The sequence below is a fragment of the Girardinichthys multiradiatus genome, chromosome 10, assembly GCF_021462225.1.
Source record: "Girardinichthys multiradiatus isolate DD_20200921_A chromosome 10, DD_fGirMul_XY1, whole genome shotgun sequence".
Taxonomy (NCBI): domain Eukaryota; kingdom Metazoa; phylum Chordata; class Actinopteri; order Cyprinodontiformes; family Goodeidae; genus Girardinichthys; species Girardinichthys multiradiatus.
Window position 1 is genome coordinate 16462264 of NC_061803.1, and position 20435 is coordinate 16482698.

The 20435-nt window shown below is 39.0% G+C and overlaps 1 protein-coding gene across 5 annotated transcripts in view; it reads left to right on the forward strand.

The window, feature by feature from the left end:
- LOC124875669 (glutamate receptor ionotropic, NMDA 2C-like) overlaps nucleotides 1–20435 on the forward strand; it is a 103904-nt gene that overhangs the window by 33511 nt on the left and 49958 nt on the right. For all 5 annotated transcript variants that reach the window (XM_047377958.1, XM_047377961.1, XM_047377963.1 and 2 more), the window contains exons 4-7: nucleotides 8512–8577; nucleotides 11804–11992; nucleotides 13720–14060; nucleotides 15647–15761. In XM_047377958.1, coding sequence (XP_047233914.1) covers nucleotides 8512–8577; nucleotides 11804–11992; nucleotides 13720–14060; nucleotides 15647–15761 — 711 coding nt within the window. The remainder of the gene's footprint in view (nucleotides 1–8511; nucleotides 8578–11803; nucleotides 11993–13719; nucleotides 14061–15646; nucleotides 15762–20435) is intronic.

Here is a 20435-nt window from a genome sequence, read left to right on the forward strand (position 1 = left end):
CTGGAATGGGGGGGACCAGGGGACCACCTCCTGGGTTGCCCCTCTGGGGTATTGGTACCTGGACCTGGGAGTATAGAATATATATTGGGAGTGCGAATGAGTGAACGGCATCCATTGTTGTGTGCCTGTACACTGTGTGTGTGGGTGTGAGTATTTTTATGTGTACGCATGAGACTGGTAATGTGTAATTGTGACTGTGTGTGCCTGTTTTATGTCAGGTTGGGTCTTGGGCTGTTCCCTCTCCTGTATCACCTTAGGCCCCCCATCAATTGTAGGGCCTATTTCCTCCCTGCCACAGGCCCCGATAATGGCTGTTGACTCTGCCCGCCGATGTATTGGTCGTTCTCGGTTGCTGGGTGCTTTGGTGTGTGCTGGCTCACTCCTGGTCGCTGCCCTGGGCCCCCTGGCTCTTCAGGGCCTCTGTGTCCATTGCAACTGAAATAATCCCAAAGCAGTTTCTGATATAAAGTTTGTTCTTATATATTTTAAGGCCAAACATGAAGCATCTGCTTACAGAACAACTTCAAACGCCGTCTTCTGTATGCGCGATTACGCACTCAGAGGCACCCTGCGCAAATTAACAGAGAGGGAAAATAATCTCATCAGGGCAGAGGCTGCGATGAGAAATCTGCTGCTGTTAATAGTGATGACAAAGGTTAACAAACTGTAAGAGTCCAGAAAAGCAGGTGCAGAACAGAACAGAAGGAAAATAATCAGCAACTGGATATTCCTCATTCAAAATGAAGAGCAACAGCCCCTGCATATTTCAAGAACCACAGCTTTTGTTCACTTTTCCTCTAGATCCGCTGGGGGCAGTAGCAGCCAGCCATTAGCACACGCATATTCCTCATTTAAATAGAGCAGACTGCACCTCTTTTGTGCCTGTTATCCGTTGCACATGCAATCTTTAAAGATTGTGCACAACACGCCCACTTATTGCATGTGCAATTCTTTTTTTGCACAAGCAATTTAGTGCTCCTTATTTGGGATCTTTGAAGATCAGGCCCCAAGTTTCAACTGCACAAAGATACTGCACCAATTGATTTCAAGTTTCTAATGTAATTGCAAAATCAATGGGTATTATCACCAACAATATTAGCATTAAAATAAACTATTCAAACCATTCTGTTTATTGTGTGCTTCAGACTATATGCAAAATAACTGCCTTCAAGTTTAATTTTAGTGATGTGTAGTGAAAATATGTGAGCTAAGCTAGAAGAAGGTACTCTTCTATTCACAAAATGTCTGCCTATGTCTTTGTATTTTGTATGGATTGAAAATATAATAAAATGAAAACATAACAATATATTAAAAAAGGTCATCATGTTTATTGTCAAAACCTACATTTCTCTCTGTAAAGCAGAGCTTCTGAAAATGTGTGTGACCCAGTTTACCAAAAACAATCATAGTGTTTTTCTTGAATATCACACACAGATCAATGCAGTCAATTGCAAAATAGATCTGTCTGAAGTTTGACAGCACAAAGCTACCCCCTTGGGAGGAGAGGACTATGTGTGCAGCCAACATGTCGACGGTCTTCCTGTCACATTACCATACGCTGCTTCAGTAAGACTGCTAATTACGCCTGCATGTGACAGCCGCGCTGCCAAGGTAGTGGCAACACGACGGCTGGGAGGGATAGATGAGAGGAGAGGAGGGCGAACTCTTGTCTCTTCATGTGGGTGTGCTCCTGTGAGAGGCAGATGTGGAAAAGAAGGTCACTTTGTTGTAATTTCTATTAGAATCCACAACCGAGTGAGTGAAAGAGAAAATCCTCCAATATGTCTGATTCTTACCTTAATTAGATGGCCATAGAAGGGAGTAGACCAAAGGTTTTATCAGATTATGAGTTTGTGTACTAGTTCAAACATGTCTAATAGCCATTAAATTGATGTGTCTCAGATGTTTTCTGGTATGTTGGCTGAAGTAGGGAACTACAGTAAACCGTGGCCGTCTATCCATTTTTTATTTATTTAGTAACAACCTGATATACCTGCGTTCTGCTATTTTTACAAGCTATTTTGATGCGTAGCCCAGCTTATGGTCTGGTTGCCACTTCTTCTGTGAAGGTGATTCTCAAACAAGCTCAGACAGATAAAACTTGTGGAAATACATAGAGGAAGAGTCTTGCTCTGATATTCTCGTGGTAGTCCTCATGCTGCAGCGCTCTCTTGGGCTTTGCGGAGGCTCTGAACTGTGGGAAAAAGAAGATCAACAGAAGGGAGAGATGACAGGTAGTCACCTCTGAGACACGAATAGACAGAAAAGATCTGAGACCTCGTCCCTAGCGGCGTTTCGTGATTTAACTTCTTCTTCTCCTACACATTCTTTCTTAAACATACATTTAAGACTTCGTCTTATGTTTCTTTTTTTGAATCATATAATGAGAAAGTGTTCATAATTATTAAGGAGACTTTGTTATGCTGATTCTTATCTTCTTACACAAGCTGTCTGTTAGCGAATCCAATTCAGAAAATTATAACTTGTGTCAAAGCCCTGCATACTCTTACTCTTGTTACAAAACAGGTCTGCCCATGCTCTGCAGCAACATTAGCCTGCTTAGATCCCCAATCTCTATAAACATTTAAAAAGAGGTGGGAATAGATCGTCCAGACGTTGAGACAACTTTCTTTATGAAAATTCCAAATGCAATTTTTTTAATTCACTGAAAATGTGACTATTATTGTAATATTAAGACAAACAAAATACAACACAATGGCGAAATAAAACATATTCTGAATATTATTTTTACTTTATTTAAATAAAACTGTAAATATTCATTTTAAATAAGTATCCTGACTCTTTATAATGACCTTCAACACAGCTGAGCTTCCTTTTTCTCTATGTCAAATCCTTCCTCATCTTGAACCTTTTAAAATACCAATACAAAGTAGTGTGCAGCTGGGAAGTTAAAGTGACATAATACATTGAATTTAGACGTTTTTTACAAATGAAGATCTGAAGGCTGTGGTATGCATTAACAACAAATATCCAGAGAAAAGTGGCCAAAGCAATTGAGTCAAAGGACAACTTGAGAATCTTATTTTGTTGTGTTGAGACAGAATAAAGATTACCCGTACAAATCAAGGCAAAATAAAACAAAACACCTTGTATATGTATAAAACAATGCATACACTTTATTTTTCTTCCTTCCTTCCTGCCTCGTTCCATTCTTTCTTCATTCATTGAGTCCCGCTTTGTGTCCTTTTTTGTGTCCTTCCTTCTGTCCTTACCATCTTTCTTTTCTCCCTTCTGTCAAAAATTTTGTAACCTTTCACAAGCTTCAGTGTGCTGGAATTTTGTCCCATTCCCCTGGACACAATTGGTTTAACTGGGTCAGGTTCGTAGGGCACTGACACATCTTTTTAGAGTTTCCTACATATATTATAGGGGACTGAAATCAGAGCTTTGTGATGGCCACTCTAAAACAATAATTTGTTGTCCTTAAACAATTTATGCTATAAAGCAGGGGTCCCCAACTAAAATAGCAAGAGGTCCACTACCTCCATTATCCAAACACTTTGGGGTCCGAACATTTTAAATCAACTGAGACACATAGTTTCTCAAATTTTTATTTAACATTTAATCAACACTAGAGTTTTTGGTTTTTTAAACTACGGATGCCCATAAAATCATCTGCCGAGCAGAAAAATGCAATCCAATTTAAGCACCAATATTAAATGCTGGGTCTGTACATCTTGGTATAACAGTTCAGCTCTTCTTGTGATTGTGGTAGACATGGCAATTTACTTAGCCCTTCTTAAGTTGCTGTTCTTCTTTTCCATCTAAACGTGTTTCTGTCACAGTTTCCATGCACTCTGATCATTTCCTAGTCAGTGAAAGACTTTTTGTGTTTTCCTAACATCCACTGTACTCACAGTAAACACTTGTATGCTAGCTGTTGTGCTGTGAGTGACTTTGTGTATCAGCCGTGTACAGGTCCTTCTCAAAATATTAACATATTGTGATAAAGTTAATTAATTTCCATAATGTCATGATGAAAATTTAACATTCATATATTTTAGATTAATTGCACACTAACTGAACTATTTCAGGTCTTTTATTGTCTTAATACGGATGATTGTGGCATACAGCTCATGAAAACCCAAAATTCCTATCTCACAAAATTAGCATATCATTAAAAGGGTCTCTAAACGAGCTATGAACCTAATCATCTGAATCAACGAGTTAACTCTAAACACCTGCAAAAGATTCCTGAGGTCTTTAAAACTCCCAGCCTGGTTCATCACTCAAAACTCCAATCATGGGTAAGACTGCCGACCTGACTGCTGTCCAGAAGGCCACTATTGACACCCTCAAGCAAGAAGGTAAGACATAGAAAGAAATTTCTAAACGAATAGGCTGTTCCCAGAGTGCTGTATCAAGGCACCTCAGTGGGAAGTCTGTGGGAAGGAAAAAGTGTGGCAGAAAACGCTGCACAACGAGAAGAAGTGACCGGACCCTGAGGAAGATTGTGGAGAAGGGCCGATTCCAGACCTTGATTTCCGAATGACATGCAGAATTTGCTTTCATTCGAAAAAAGTACTTTGGACCACTGAGCAACAGTCCAGTGCTGCTTGTCTGTAACCCAGGTCAGGCGCTTCTGCCGCTGTTTCTGGTTCAAAAGTGGCTTGACCTGGGGAATGCGGCACCTGTAGCCCATTTCCTGCACACGCCTGTGCACGGTGGCTCTGGATGTTTCTACTCCAGACTCAGTCCACTGGTTCCGCAGGTCCTCCAAGGTCTGGAATCGGCCCTTCTCCACAATCTTCCTCAGGGTCCGGTCACCTCTTCTCGTTGTGCAGCATTTTCTGCCACACTTTTTCCTTCCCACAGACTTCCCACTGATGTGCCTTGATACAGCACTCTGGGAACAGCCTATTCGTTCAGAAATTTCTTTCTGTGTCTTACCCTCTTGCTTGAGGGTGTCAATAGTGGCCTTCTGGACAGCAGTCAGGTCGGCAGTCTTACCCATGATTGGGGTTTTGATTATGAACCAGGCTGGGAGTTTTAAAGGCCTCAGGAATCTTTTGCAGGTGTTTAGAGTTAACTCGTTGATTCAGATGATTAGGTTCATAGCTCGTTTAGAGACCCTTTTAATGATATGCTAATTTTGTGAGATAGGAATTTTGGGTTTTCATGAGCTGTATGCCAAAATCATCCGTATTAAGACAATAAAAGACCTGAAATAGTTCAGTTAGTGTGCAATGAATCTAAAATATATGAATGTTAAATTTTCATCATGACATTATGGAAATTAATTAACTTTATCACAATATGTTAATATTATGAGAAGGACCTGTAGCTTCTTCTTTGTCGTTTTTTGGCGGTTGGCATACAACGATGTGGTGCACTACTGCCACCAGCTGGCTTGGAGTGTGGACCAAAATGTCACTGACATACATAGCTGCCCACTGCGCCTCTTCAAAAGTCAGACGCAGCAAGAATAAAATGTCTATAGTGAATGAGAAAATTATTTGCCGTCAAAACGCTCTGGGTCCGGATTTGAACTGGAGTCCAGGCTTATGGGACCCCTGGAATAAACTAAGACCATGCACTCTTATTGCATTGTTTATTTGGAAAGCGTTAAGTTCCTGACTGATGTTTTTAGATGTTTCTTCCATTTTTCCACATGACGTTCTTCCCTCAAGATGTGATTTATTTTGTGAAGTGCACCAGTCCCTCTTTCAGCAAAACACCCTCACAACGTGATGCTGCCAACCCCACATTCACATTTGGCATGGTGTTCAAAAAACATTTAAGCATCCCCTTTGTTGACACAGTCTTTGCCAGGCATTCCCTTGCTGTTTATCTTTCTGCATAATTCTTTGAACAGAACATGGCCCCTTCAGGCATCTAGAAATTGTACGAGGATAAACCAGAGTTGTGGAGGTCCCTAAAACCTTTCCAGGAATCTTTGATTTCTTTAGATTTTTTCATTATGTCACACAAGAAAGTAGTTTGTTTGAAGTGTTGCCTGGAAATACACCCATAGCTTTCTCTTAATTTAACTGAAATGTTGTGATTTAACCTAAGTGTAAAAAGCCATCCCCATACCCATTTGGGCTTTCCCAAATAGTTTAGATACATTGCAAACAATTTTCTGAATTTGAAGAAATACAAAATGGTACACATAACCTTTTATATTTGTGTATGTAAATATGTGGTTTCAACTTTATGTTCTAGTTGTTGGTGAAAATGTCAAAACTAATTTCAAATTATTCTGAAAAACTACAAGATGTAAAGTCCTTTGAGAGATTCAAAACTGTTTTTCACCGCTGTCTACCTTTAAATTCATGTAACTTCGTTTGACTTGAACTTACCTGCTATGCTATGAAAACAGGGCTGTTTGAAAAATAATTACACATGAACTAAATTTATTTTAAAAGATGAAATTTTGATTTATTCTGGCCAAGTTTTAAGTTCTTCCTCATTCGTCCTGTTAAAATATATTTGTTTGCCATCTCAAAACCTTAAACGCGTAATATTTTTATTGACTATAAATTTAACATTTTTATTGTAGACAGCCTTCAGAAAGATGACGTTATTAGCCCGAAATTTATCTTGAACTGAAAACAACACTTAATGAAGTGTTTACAAAACAATTAAAAGATTTACCCAAATATATTCATATTTATGATTTTGTTTTCTCTTTTTATTATATCACAACAGCAAGATTCAATATATTTTAAGTAAGATATTGTGTGATAAACCAACACAAGATTTTCAAAACCATTTTCATCTAAAAATCTGAAACGTGTGGTGTGGTCTCTTGAGTAATAACTTTGCAAACTTATATTTTTGGCTGCAATTACTGATTAAACTCTTTTGGGGTGCAACTTTGCACATCCAAATACATTGTTTGTATTTGTTTCCAAATACATTGCTATTTGGTTTAGTCAGATTAGATGGAAAACATCTATGAACCTTTAATTTGAACCCTAACCCTACATGGCTTGTGGTAAACTGCAAATGGAAAATTTTTTCTCCACATTTCCATGAAGGCCAGATTTGTTGAGTGCATAACAGGTGGTTTCCTTGTACAACAGATTCTCCTACCCGAGCTGTGAATCTCTGCAGCTCCCCCAGAGTTCCCGTGGACCTCTTGTCTGCTTCTCTAATCAATCCTCTTCTTCCCGGCCCGTCAGTTTAGGTGTCTTGGTAGATATTTTTTTGTGTTGTTCAGTTTCTAGTTTCAGATAATTGTTCAAAGCTTGGGATATTTTTTTAAAAACCTAACTCTTTAAACCTTACCTCAATGTTCTCCCTGACCTTTTGGCAGTGTTTCTTGGTCTTCACGATGGTGTTTGTTCACTAATTTTAGCTAACAAACCTACACCTTCACAGAACAGCTGCATTTCTAGTGAGATCAACTCAACACAGTTGCACTCTGAAGGCAGTTGGTTGCAATGGGTTTTTATTTGAGATTTAAAGTAAGGGGGACTGAAGACTAATGCAAGCCACGCTTTTCAGATTTTTACTTGTAAAACAATTTAAAACCTTTCCTTCTTCTTTAAAATTGTGTGTTTGTGGTTGTAGTTTGACAACATGTGAAAAAGTGCCGTAAATACTTTTGTCAAATCTGTAAGAAAAAGTACAGATTATATGAAACGGTTAAAAATACATAGCAAATATATTTCTTTAAGTTTTCTTCAATTAAACTTTTTGGCGAGCCACCAGTGGCTCTATCTGGTGACCCCTTTTGAAAACTTTCTATAAGCACCCTTGTATGTCAAAGTGTCTTATGTTCTGATTGCAGCGTGACAAGAATACACATGATTCATGCTTCATGATCTGTCCTTGTCATGCTTCTTCTTTGTCATCCAGTTCTCCTCCCCTCACTCTTGTTGCCATTTTTATGAGGAAGCTTCTTAAATGTGTTAAACAAGCCCACCCCTGTCAATGCACTGAGTTGGTATGCAAATGTATGCAAACACACAGACTTGAACAACATTGGACCTCCCCTTTTTGACAGAAAGAGAGCAGCAGGACTGAGTGTTTTCACTTTAAGCACACTTCTACCAGACTGAGGCAGAAAATGGAAAATCCAAGTCTGTTGTAAAATGAACGTCTCAATAAAGACACAGGATGTAATATTTATATTGATAGCCAAAGATTATTATGCAAATCAAACCTGCTGCATCATTACTGCTGGAGGGTGCATGCTGCAGCTGATGTATAGTGCCTATAACTCAAATTTTAGGAGGTTATGCTTCTTTGTTTAGGACATTGTTCGCCTAGATTAAAAATCTATTTATAGGCTAATTCGTTTAACATCAACACATATAAAATATGGTCAGGATTGATTAATGTTGTTTTCCTTAATTTTGTCTGCTACTCCATTCTGAACATAAAAGGCAGTCAAATCACTTACTGTAATGTTACAATTGAGTCCAGTGTTTTGTTGGGTACAGCTATAATGTTAAAGTAAGATGAAAGCAAACCTTTTAAAGCATTTCTGATAACCCACAGAACTATATCAGTAAAGGAGACTTCACTTGTTTTTCACAGGCTGAGGGATCCTCCTTTCTACAGATGGGAGCCTCTCTGGAGCAGCAGGTCATCTGCATGTTCAAGGTATGGAAATACATTTAGCCACATCTTGTTTACACCCTAGAGAGAAAAAAAAGGTTATCATAACAAATAATTAGAGGGTCAATCATGACTTCTGGGATCTCCGTAGGCCGATTAACACCATTGAGAGACATCCAAAGAGTCAGGAGGGGAATCCCTGATTTGAAGTTATGGCCCAATTTTCACAAACTAGTCCAATCTGGATTTATGGTGGATTGTAAATGTTCACATGGGATTAGATAACGTTATTGTCAAATATGTTTGCAAGTCAATCTCATAATCCCACTAAAGTCTGTTAGATTGTAATTCCAGCTCGTTTACGTAGACAGAATATTTTTAATAACTTTTTTTTTGTCATAGTGACACTTATATGAGGGAAAGGGCATGCAGGATTTGAACATTTCTCAAGTTGTAGTTTATTTAGGTAAACCCGAAAGTAGATTGTTTGGAAAATTCTCTATTAGTCAGTCAATCATTTTCTACCACTCATTCCATAGTGGGTCGTGGGGAACCTGGTGCCTATCTCCAGCAGTCTACAGATCGCCAGTCCATCGCAGATTCTCTATTAGTCTAATGTTTTAAATAATACTCAAATGACCCCTTCAGATATTTTAATAATTATTCATATTTTATTGCAGTAGACAATGGGATAATGAGATAATCCCACATTTGTGTTAGTGTGGAACAATTTAGTAAATGTATACTGTGTAAAACTGGGATCAGAGGAAAGCAACTAGTTCCCTCAATTTGGCCCACATGAAAAAATCACAGTGCCTTGCAAAAGTTTTCTTAGGCCTAAAAAATGTTTCCACCCGCAAAACCTTACTGTATTTAATGGTGATTTTGTGTTAACCAACATGGACTATTTAATGGTCAGCTTGAAGGAAAATTGTGCTTGGTTTCTTAAAAGTTGTATATGAAAGGCTTTTCTATGGTCTTCCGTTTATGTGGATGGACACTCCTTGACACTGAGTGCGATCTCCTACTCCAGGAGTACTTTGGTGATCTTGTGACACAGATCTACGCCCGCCACAATAGTGGTGTCCAGAATGAGACACCACTGGAAATTAGACTAATACAGCATTTATATTTTTTTATTAACAGTTGTGGTAGACTCCAGGAAAGAAAGGAAAAAATAGAGCTCTGGTCAGGATTACAATTGGTTATCAAAAGGCATACATTTGCTAATCTGATTAAGAAGAATTAAAATCACTTCTATTTTAGAGAATATGTCATAGGAAAAGTAAGCATCAGAAAACATGCTTCAGCTGCAGCATTACTGCTACATTCAAATCATCAACAATCATGGGCTGGTTAGATTGCTTTAATCTGTAACTCGGTGCGTAAATGTTGTTAAATACTCTTTACTTATACTTTATTAAGATCTTTTCAAAAGGCTTTAAAGAGTGCATTACTCTCTCACTCTCTCGCCATCTCTGTGGAGATGCTAATTAAATATTTACAATAAGGTTGTTAGATTTTATCAGTAAATTCGAATGCAAACTCTGAAAATAATATTCAGCATAGGTGAGTGGTTTTAAATATTGTGTTTACAAACAAAAATAGAGAACCACAGTCATATGATTAACAGTCAAGAGAAAGCATGAACAGCAAAGAAGCATAAAGATAACTGATTTTAATATGTTGGGGATATTCAGCCAGTCAGTCTGCATACTCCCACCACAAATCTTCAGCATTAGTTCAGGATCCATCAAAAAGTTCTACCTCTCTAGCAGGGCCGTTTTCACCTCTGTCTGGAAAAAAACTACCTTCAGTTAATTACTCAGGCTCCTGAAAAAGTTACTGAAGAGGAAATGCACCTAAAGAAAAATCAAAAACGTCCAGCGTGTATGTGTTTTCAGCCCTTTTTACCCTGATACCCTTAAATAAAATCTAGTGCAACTAGCTGCCTTCAAAATGACGAAAATAGTAAACAGAGCCCACCTATGTTTAATTTAATCTTGGTATAAATCAGAATTTTCTGTGAACATTAGTTTACAAATGGCATCATGAAGACCAAGGAGCACACCAGTTGTTTATAAGTTTGAATCAGAGGTAGGTTAAAAAAAAAAAAAAATCTCAACCAGGGAGCATTGTTCAATCCAACATACAAAAATAGTGGATGACACATTCACAAACTTAGCAAGACATGGCCATCAAACTCAACTGCCAGGCCTGGGAGCATTTCTCAGTAACACGGTCCAAAGGCCCATGGTTTCTCTGGAGGAGCTGCAGAGATCCACAGCTCAGGTGCAATCGAACAACTATTAGTCATTCACTCAACAGATCTGGCATTCAATGAAAAGTGAAAAGAAAAACGCCATTGTTGAAAGAAAGCCACAAGATGTCCCATTCGTAGTTTACCACATGTAGGCCTGTAAGGCCCACAGCAAACATGTAGAAGAAGGCTGGTCAGATAAGATCACATGCAAAAGCCTGTGTGTGGAGGAAAACCTACACTGAACACCTTTCCCACCAATAAACATTACTATGGCAACATCATGCTGTAAGGAGGCTTTTCTGCAGTAGGAGCAGGGAAGCTGGTCCGAATTGATGAGAGGATATATTGAGCTAAATGCAAGGCAATCCAGGAATAAAACTTGTTAGAGGCTGAAAAAGGCTTGAGACTGGGATGGAGGTTCACCTTACAGCAGAAACAGCCCACATACAATGAGAGCTACAATGTTATGTTTCAGATAGAAACATATTCTTGTGTTAGAATAGCAGAGTTAAAATCCAGTCCAATTAAACATCTTGGAAATGAATGTGTACAGATTTCCTTCTTCCAACCTAACTGAGGTTGAGGTATTTTCCAACGAGTAATGGGGGGAAAACAAATGTGTCTCTAGATGTGCAAAGCCCTAAAAGACTTGCGGCTATAATTGCAGTGAAAAGTGTTTCTACAAAGTATTCATGAAAGGGGGCTGAATATCAATGTATGCCACACTTTTGCCACTAAAGCCACACAATTTTTAGGGGTATGATTCCTTTCGCTTGGCACTGTGGGATTTCTTTCCACTATAATTGGTGGTCATTTGTAAACATTTGATCCTTTGTTTGTATATGTGTACCTTGGTAGGTTTTGCAGCATTAAAGCCATTTGGGAGGTGTATGTATTCACTTTAGTCTGAACCACATTTCTTGTAAAGCAAAAAGTCCTTAGAAAGCTATTTATGTTGTAATTTCATATTTGTAATTGTTTGCCTTTACCTCAACATGTCTGTGTCAGATCTTGGAGGAGTATGACTGGGCCGGGTTTGCTGTGATCACCAGCTTGATGCCGGGCTACGACACCTTTGTGGATATAGTTCAGTCCTACACAGACACTTCCTACTTTCTATGGAATCTGCAGGATATTTTGTCAATGGAAATGTCTGTTGGCACTAATGATTTGAAAACCAAACGCATGCTACAGCAGGTAAAGTTAAAAAGCAATATGCATCTTTTCCTTAGTGTAAAGTGTACTTCATGAAAATAGCAAAGCTGATAAGGGGCTCAATCTTTTACTAAACCTATATCTTCTTTTTTCTTTTTACCCCTGGAGTGTTTGGGAGGCCCTCAGGACATAGTTGCTAAAAGCTAAATTATTACACACTAATTTAGGAAATCATTCTTTTCCAAGCTTTTGCTCACACAACTGGTCCAATATAATAAAACCATATAAAACATATAAAATATGTATCTGGTCTTCCAAACATAGACGGTTTTACAGTGCTTATACATAGAAACTCTTTGTGAAAGGTGATTAAGCAACTATAAATTAGTTGTTTCATTGCCAAAACATCAAAGGTTAGACAGAAGTATCTTTTTAAACCAAAACCTGTTGAGATAAAAATAATGATTTGTTTCCCCCCAGTAGCTGGATAGATTGCTCATTATCTGTGGGTCTATGTTTACTATGAACCCAAAACAGAAAGAAATTAAAACTTTAAACATTTTTTTTATCACAAACTAAATCATCATTGCATATCACATATTTTCCTGATATCATGCAGCTCTAGTCTCAGCTACAGGATGTCGAGTAGAGACAGTCTAATTTTAATTATTTTACATAAATTTATTACTTGCAACTCATAGTGCTTAATCTGAGTATGCTATTTTGATAACTATACAGTATATTTTCTTATACTGTAAATTTTTCCCTTACTGTACAGTCAATTCTTATTAGTTGTTTTTCACAATTTTTACCTTTGTGTGTGTCTGCATGCTTCCATTTGCCTTTTACTTTGCTGCTGATACATCAGAATTTCTACTCTATATCGTGGCCCTGGTTTCGAACCTCAGCCAAGTCACCACTTGTAGCAGCCTGCGGGTTGATGACTTTAACAAAGAAGGGGAGACAACACCAGGTGGAAGCTTTCAAGAAATATAATTTATTTATATAAACCAAAATAACACTAAGTCAGTTTTCAGTAATGCGGGTTAGAATAGATGTTTGTAAATCTAACATGAAAAATTTCTATGGAAATACCATGCAAATGCAAGTGTCAAGGCTGCGTAAAGATTTACGAAGGAAAAACGTTTCCGCAAAGTGCTGAAAAAGTTTTGAGTTGAAATCCTTTTGGGTTGATCAGCTTACAACGTCCTTACAAACCCCACTTATAAAAATCTGAATTATTTTTGAAAGTGCTTCGCCATCTCTAGTTAGTTGAAAAATCTACATTTAACAAATTTCCAACAAAAGTCAAAACTATTTCTGCCCAAATAACTAAGTGTTCCAAAGCTTTGGAAAAGAAATTAGGACTTTATCAAACAATAGCTGCTTACATTGTAAATTATCATGATTAGGTGGGAAGGAAATGTTTGATTTTGTTAAGCTAACTTGCAATCTGGACATTCTTACTGATTTTATATTAATTTCCTCTTTTCATCCATGTCATTTAAAGTCTTAAGTGTCAGATCTCATTCTGAACAGAACAATTGGGATATTATTTAACAATTACACCTTATTTTATAGTTAGTTTATGTTTGGATTAATATTGACAATGGAAACGTACATTTGTAAACCTCAAATGTCCTTTTGTTAAAACCACCAGTTTAAATGGTGAGCTAATGTTACTCACTTGAGAGGACCAGAAGAAGTTTGTAAATCTGATGTTGTGTCCTGCATATTTTATAGACAACAGATTTCTTGTCTGTTTGCAGCTGGACTCCCAGGTCCTGTTGGCGTACTGCTCACATGAGGAGGCACAGTACCTGTTTAGTCTAGCAGGCGAGTTGGGTCTGCTGGGGCCCGGCTACATCTGGATCCTCCCCAGCCTTGCCGTAGGCAACCCCAACAGCCCCCCACCTGCCACCTTCCCTGTAGGTGTGATTGGTGTGATTACGGACCAGTGGAGGAAAAGCTTGCGGCAGAGGGTGAGGGAGGGTGTCGCCATAGTAGCTAAAGGGGCAGAGAGTTTCAAGAGGGTTTATGGTTTCATTCCTGAAGGACATGGAGATTGCAATAAACCAGCAAAACAGTCCGACAACAATACCCTTTTCAGGTAAGACATGTTTAATTCATCATGTCTTAATTTTTTAACAGCAAAATTTTTTCATTATCCTTCCTTGTGTCTTACATTTGCTGAGTTTCATGTTGCTGTGAAGTTTGCACCAAGAGTTAGTATGATGTTCAAATTTCCCAAAACGTTGCACGACAAGCCAAAATGTTTGAAACCAAATAACGTTTTAACAAATTAAGATCATAGGCTCATTTATATAATTATAGTAGACATAATTAATTTATACACAGTCACTTGTTAGACTTTTCAGGTATGACCAGTATTTTATTTTAGAACAAGAGACAATCAAATGCAGTCCACATTCATTAGAAAAAACAACATTGAAATTGCCCTTGGGTGCTGAAAAGAAGCTCTGAAGGAGATGAGGTCTTCAGCATTGTAAGAAGCTTAGTCACAGTATTCTCACAGCACTAAATTGTTCGTATCTCGTCTGTCACTTTATCACCATTATTTTATAAAAGTGTTGGACTCTTGCTGCACTCTTGTGAAACTGGTCTGTGTTTGGTGCTGTCTCTATATACTGACATATTCAGCTCATTTAAAAAGATTAGTTAATCTACTGTAAGGAATCATAAATGTATGGAACCTATGAATCATTGCTAGTGTGACAGATCGCTAAGAGCACTTTTTCAAAATGAGTCACATTCATTCAGCTGCACTTATATCAGTCACACATTTATACTCTGATACGCAGGTCTATTGGCCTTCAAGGGTTGAGTGCCATCAACTTGTGGTAGGAAGCTGGAATCTAACTCAGAACCTCTCGATTGCCAGACAATCGGAAGGTTGCTCTCTATCGATCTCTAAAATTATAAAACTACTTTACTACTAAGAAAAATAAACTGTTATGCAATAATTTCAAGTGAATAGGTTGAACTGGTTGGTTTATGAGTACAAAATGAAGGCAATATTTTAAATGGCAACCTGTGGGTATAAAAGGCAAATATTAATTGGCGAAGGCTCTAATTGACCCAAAACCTAATGCACACACTTCATATAACAGTAACTATAATAGAAGCTTTCAATTACTTGATCACATGAATTTACATGCTGAGTGCAATTGGATGGCACTTAATGAGACAGATTTTGCTTGAACAGAAAATATTTTGGCATTCTGAACATACGAGATCGTGCTACGCTCCACTAAACTATGATTGTTACCTCTATGTTGAAGGACAGTTTTAGCTTTTGCTCCTTGAACTCCTCTGTGTAAAATATGAAGTAAACATCGTGTGTACCTCTTTTACTTTTGTTGGGAAATGTAAAATAGCCTGGAGTAATTATTTAAAGCTCAGTCTATCTTGGATTTAGACCTCAACAGATACCAAGACCATTTAGTAGTAGCATCCTGACATCCAACCAATCAACTCGGATGAGCTGCTTCCTGTCTAAGACATTAAATTAAACCCTCTCAGGAAAGCTTTAGGCTCGATTAGAATCTGATTATTGTGAGAGTGTGTTAGTGTAAATGAATATAAAATATCCAATGCATAGACTGCTAAAGTTATACACTTCGATTGTGTACTTTTTACGAGGTTTTGTTTCTTTTATTTCTGTTTGGCATACAGGCACATGCTGAATGTAACATGGGAAAGAAAAGACCTGTCATTCAACAATCAAGGCTTTCTATCCAACCCCTCTATGGTCATCATTGCTTTGGACCGGGAGAGGCTGTGGGACAAGGTAAGCAGCAGCATGAAATAAACCACAGAATCACACATTAAACCTTCAGTTAACAATGCATCTGCAATGAAACGTGTTCTGTGGTACAAAATTTCTGTGGTCAGAAATTGATCTTTGGATTCAGCAATATTATGGACGATTAACAAAAGAAGCCTAATTTTCAGATTAGATACAAGTTAAAGAGAAACTCCTTTAGAGAGCAATTTCAAAGAACATTTGGGATTCATTGTATTGTTATTACAGCTTATAAAAGGCCAAATATAGATGTGCCATCACCCTGAGCCATATCGCCTGCGAATGTTTCCTTGTGCACGTTTCTGCTTGCTGATCCCTGCAAGATGATTCTGCTGCTGCTCTGTATTAAAAAGAAACACATCTTTTAGCTGGGGGTTTTAAAAAATGTTTTTAATAAAAACTGGGCTTCTGCAAATAAAAGGCAGTCTTTGCAATAAAAACTCATACTTGTAGAAAATGTAGCATGAAAATGTAATTTTCTCCCATCAGCAGACTTTCAGTTCTGAAACTTCTTATTGTCAGTTATTTGGAATGTCAATTGAAGCAAAAGTCATTGTCCAATTTTTTTCAGTTTTTTTTTTTTTTAAAGATTATGAAGAGACAGATTGGAGACATTTGCTTCCCCTTCATGTGCCTTTGAGGTAATTGATATCTAAAAGTCGATTTCAAGTACAGTGAATTGAGTAGCTCTCAAAAGTGTACAAACCGCTGTTAAAATGTCTGAGACCATGATTATTAATTAAAAATATTTTCACCATGAATATGACATATTCTTTACAGCTCAACTGAAAAAACAAACACATCTGTTTGGAGGAAAGCATAAAAAAAGAAAAAAAAAGGTGCAAAAACTGGTTTCATAAGTCTGCACATTCTTAATACTTCACTAAAGCACATTTTCACTTTCAAGTCATTTTTTTATTCATATGGATGGACTTACTTCTATTCATTTTAGCATGGACTTACTGTAATGCTAAAAATAAAAATCCATCTTCATCTTTAGCTTTCTACCAGACACTTGAAGATTTTTGGTCAAAACTGACTGCTCCCAATATTAATCAAAAAACATTTCCATCTGAAGAAAAGTAACTGCAGATCATGATGCTGCCTTTACCATGTTTCACAGTGGGCAGGGGGTTTTAGGAGATTTTAGATCAGGCCTGAAGTGGTTTATGCTTCCTGCTGTAAAGTTTTAAGGAGATTCTGATTTCATTTTCCAGCAGAACTTGGCACTTGCCCACACTGTGAAAAGTACCAATTCATGCTTTAATGACAATGGTATCACTGTGACTGATATAGTATTCTATTTTTCAGAGAAACTGAATTTTGGATGCCATTATCAATATAGGTAATCAAAATAAACATGTAAAATATGTCAGTCTGTGTGGGATGAATGTATGTACCACAAATTCCATTTATTTATTGAAATTTTGAAATAAATTTCAAATGTATTGAGATGCACTTGAATATTAAGGACACAAAATGTAATAACTTGCCCCTTCCTCTGTTTTATGGAGGATCTGCCTCCCTCTCATTCTTCATAACCTGGCCTTGCAATCTATAGTGTTTTTACTCCCTTTTACACATTGAAGCACACACACCGAGTTGGAGCCTGGGGGTGTATTGAAAAACTGCGACTAACCAGAAAGGTCTGAATATAATCTCACAGCTACGGTTGAACTCATTTATTTCTGTCCTGGGAAGACTAACCCACTTTGTCAATGTCACTTCCTGGCAGGACTGTATGTTTTAATGTGTGTACGAACCTGGACCTGTAATGTGCAAAACTCTCAGATGCTTTCTGTGTCTTTATATTACCATGAGAGTTAAAGTTTGCAAGTAACAAAACATCACATGCAAGGTCTGAATTTTCTGAAGCCTTTTCCCATTTTATTTTCATCTCATAACATTCAGATCACTCACTCCCTGTTCATCCTCTCTCGATTATGTCCTGTAGCTCATCTGTTATAACAATATGTCACAGAGCTCTTTTTAAGGTCCTTGTACTTGTCGTCTTCTGCTTTATCCGGGACTGGGTCACGGGGGCAGCAGAACTAGTAGAGACACCCAGACGTCCCTCTCTCCAGACAGCTCCTCCGGATTCTCCGGGAAGACCCCAAGCGGTTCCCAGGCCAGCCGAGAGACACAGTCCATGTCCTGGCTCGTCGCCGGGGCCTGCTCCTGGTCGCTGCAGTTTAAGATTGGTCCATACCCAGTAACTGAAAAGAGCTCCAGCAATTTCTAGGATATGCCAACTTCTACCATTGCTTAATCTGTGACTTTAGTTTACTTACTTCTCCTCTCACAGCACTCACCTCAATTAAGAAACAATTTGCCTGGTCCCCAGAAGGCGATGTCGCCATCCAGACTTTCAGGAAGAGGGTTTACACTGCCCCTATCTTGACACATCCAGATCCCAAGATCCAGTTTGTTCTGGAGGTGGATGCCTCGGATACCGGAGTTGGAGCTGTACTCTCAAAACGATCTCTTTCCAATGGTAAGCTCCACTTGTGAGCATTCTTTTCCAAAAGATTTTCTTCTGCAGAGTGAAACTATGACGATTGAGATCGGGAGCACTTCGCCATTAGAATGTCCTTGGAAGAATGGAGACACTAGCTGGAGGGCACCTCTCAATCCATGATCATTTGGACAGACCATAAGAACCACGCCTTTATCCAATCTGCCAATCGCCTTAATCCTCCTCAGTCATGTTGGTCCCTTTTCTTTTCCCGTTTTGACTTCATTATCACCTACCATCCTGGCCTCAAGAAGGTTAAACCTGATGGTCTCTCCAGGCAATTCTCCATGACAGAAGGCTCCCCTGAACCAACGTGCATCATTCCGCTGTCATGTGTTGTAGTCATTTTCTCCTGGTACCTGGAGAACTGGATCTGCAGAGCACTACAGGATGAACCGGATCCGGGAGAAGGTCCACCCTCTATGTCCCATTCAGCATCAGGTCCCAGGTGATCCAGTGGGCACACACCTCAAAGTTCTCAGCCCATCCAGGTTCAAGTCGTACAATTGCTCTAATCTGCCGATACTTCTGGTGGCAGTGTCTCGATAAAGATGTGGCTGAAAATGTTTCTCCATGTACCACCTGTGATAGCAATACAGACTCATACAGAGCTCCTGCTGGGTTACTCCAACCTTTGCCCTTACCTATCCATCCCTGGTCACATATTGCATTGGACCTTGTTACCGGGTTACCTCTTTCCAAGAATAAAAGTGATTGTATCCATTATTGATCGCTTCTCAATGGCTTCCCATCCTATTGCACTCACTAGGCTCCCATCTGCTGTGAACAGCATGACTTCTTATAAATCACCTTTTTAAGCTCCATGGCATCCCATCTGAAATTATCTCTGACCTGGGACCAAAATTCCTTTCACAGGTCTGGATTCCCAATCTGGGATTTTTGTTGCCAAGACTCAGCTATCTTCGGGTTTACAACCCCAAACTAATGGTCAATGTGAAAGACTTGACCAAGAACTTGAAAATATTCTCCGCTGCCTCTGTACAAATAACCCTACATCCTGGAGCAATTACCTGACTTGGGTCGTGTATACACATAACTCTTATGCCTCTGCAGCTTCGGTCTATCTCCTTTCAAAGCCTCACTTGGCTATAAACCATCACTTCTCCCCACGTCTTTCCCTAACACAGTCCTACCTTCTGTCAGATCTAAAACCAGACCAAGGCCGCCCTCTAACGAACTTCTCACCAAAATGAAAGGTACACTGAAAGAAGACAAATCCCGGCTCCCACCTACTCCCCTGGACAGGAGGTTTGGCTACCCTCTAAGAACTTTTCCCTCAAAGCTTACCCTAAAAAGCTAACACATAGGTTCCTTGGTCCCTTCAAGATAGAATCTATTATTAGCACTACCTCTGTCCGCCTAATTCTGCCTTTTCACCGTCGTGTCCATCCTACTTTTCATGTGTTGCAGATCAAACCAGTCCTTTTTAGACCTTTGTGTCTGCTTTCTGTCTGCCACATTGTGAACTTGTGGCATAGGGGTCTTGGAGTCCAGTATCTGGTCGACTGGGAGGGGTACAGTCCAGAGTATCTATCCTGGGTTGCCCGACGCTTTATCCTGGACCCCTTATCTCCAATTTTGAAGCTGCGGCTTCTTCCTCCTCTGGACATCCACCAGAAGGCGTCCGTTTAGGGGGGATGTGTACAGGGGGTTTGCTGTATTTGGTTTCTGTCTCTTCCTGCAGGGGGTGATTGGCAGGCTCAGCCTCACAGGTGCTACTAGTTGGACCTAATCAGGAGGTTTTCTTAAGGAGCAGAGACCTGTAGGGAGACCTCAGTTCGCTAGCTCAGCTAGAATGGTAAGCTGACCAGCGTTCTTAGATAATCTGTTTCTTTGTAAACCTGCTTTTACCAAAGTCTTTGCTCCTTCTCTCCAGACTGAACTCATCTGCTAAGGAATTCCTGACCCTGTTCTTCAAGCCTTGTTCAAGTGATCTCCTTGGAACTCCTCATCCTTATATCCAACCCTGAATCTCCATCCCCTTCCTGATATCCTCCTCCCTGGTTCAGCGAGACACCGCCAAGAATCACTTACTCTCAGTGCACCTGCCTGTCCACCCTCCAACCTCATCATTCACCTGAGCACATCATCTGAAAGGATCAAACCGTGTGAGAATCAGACCT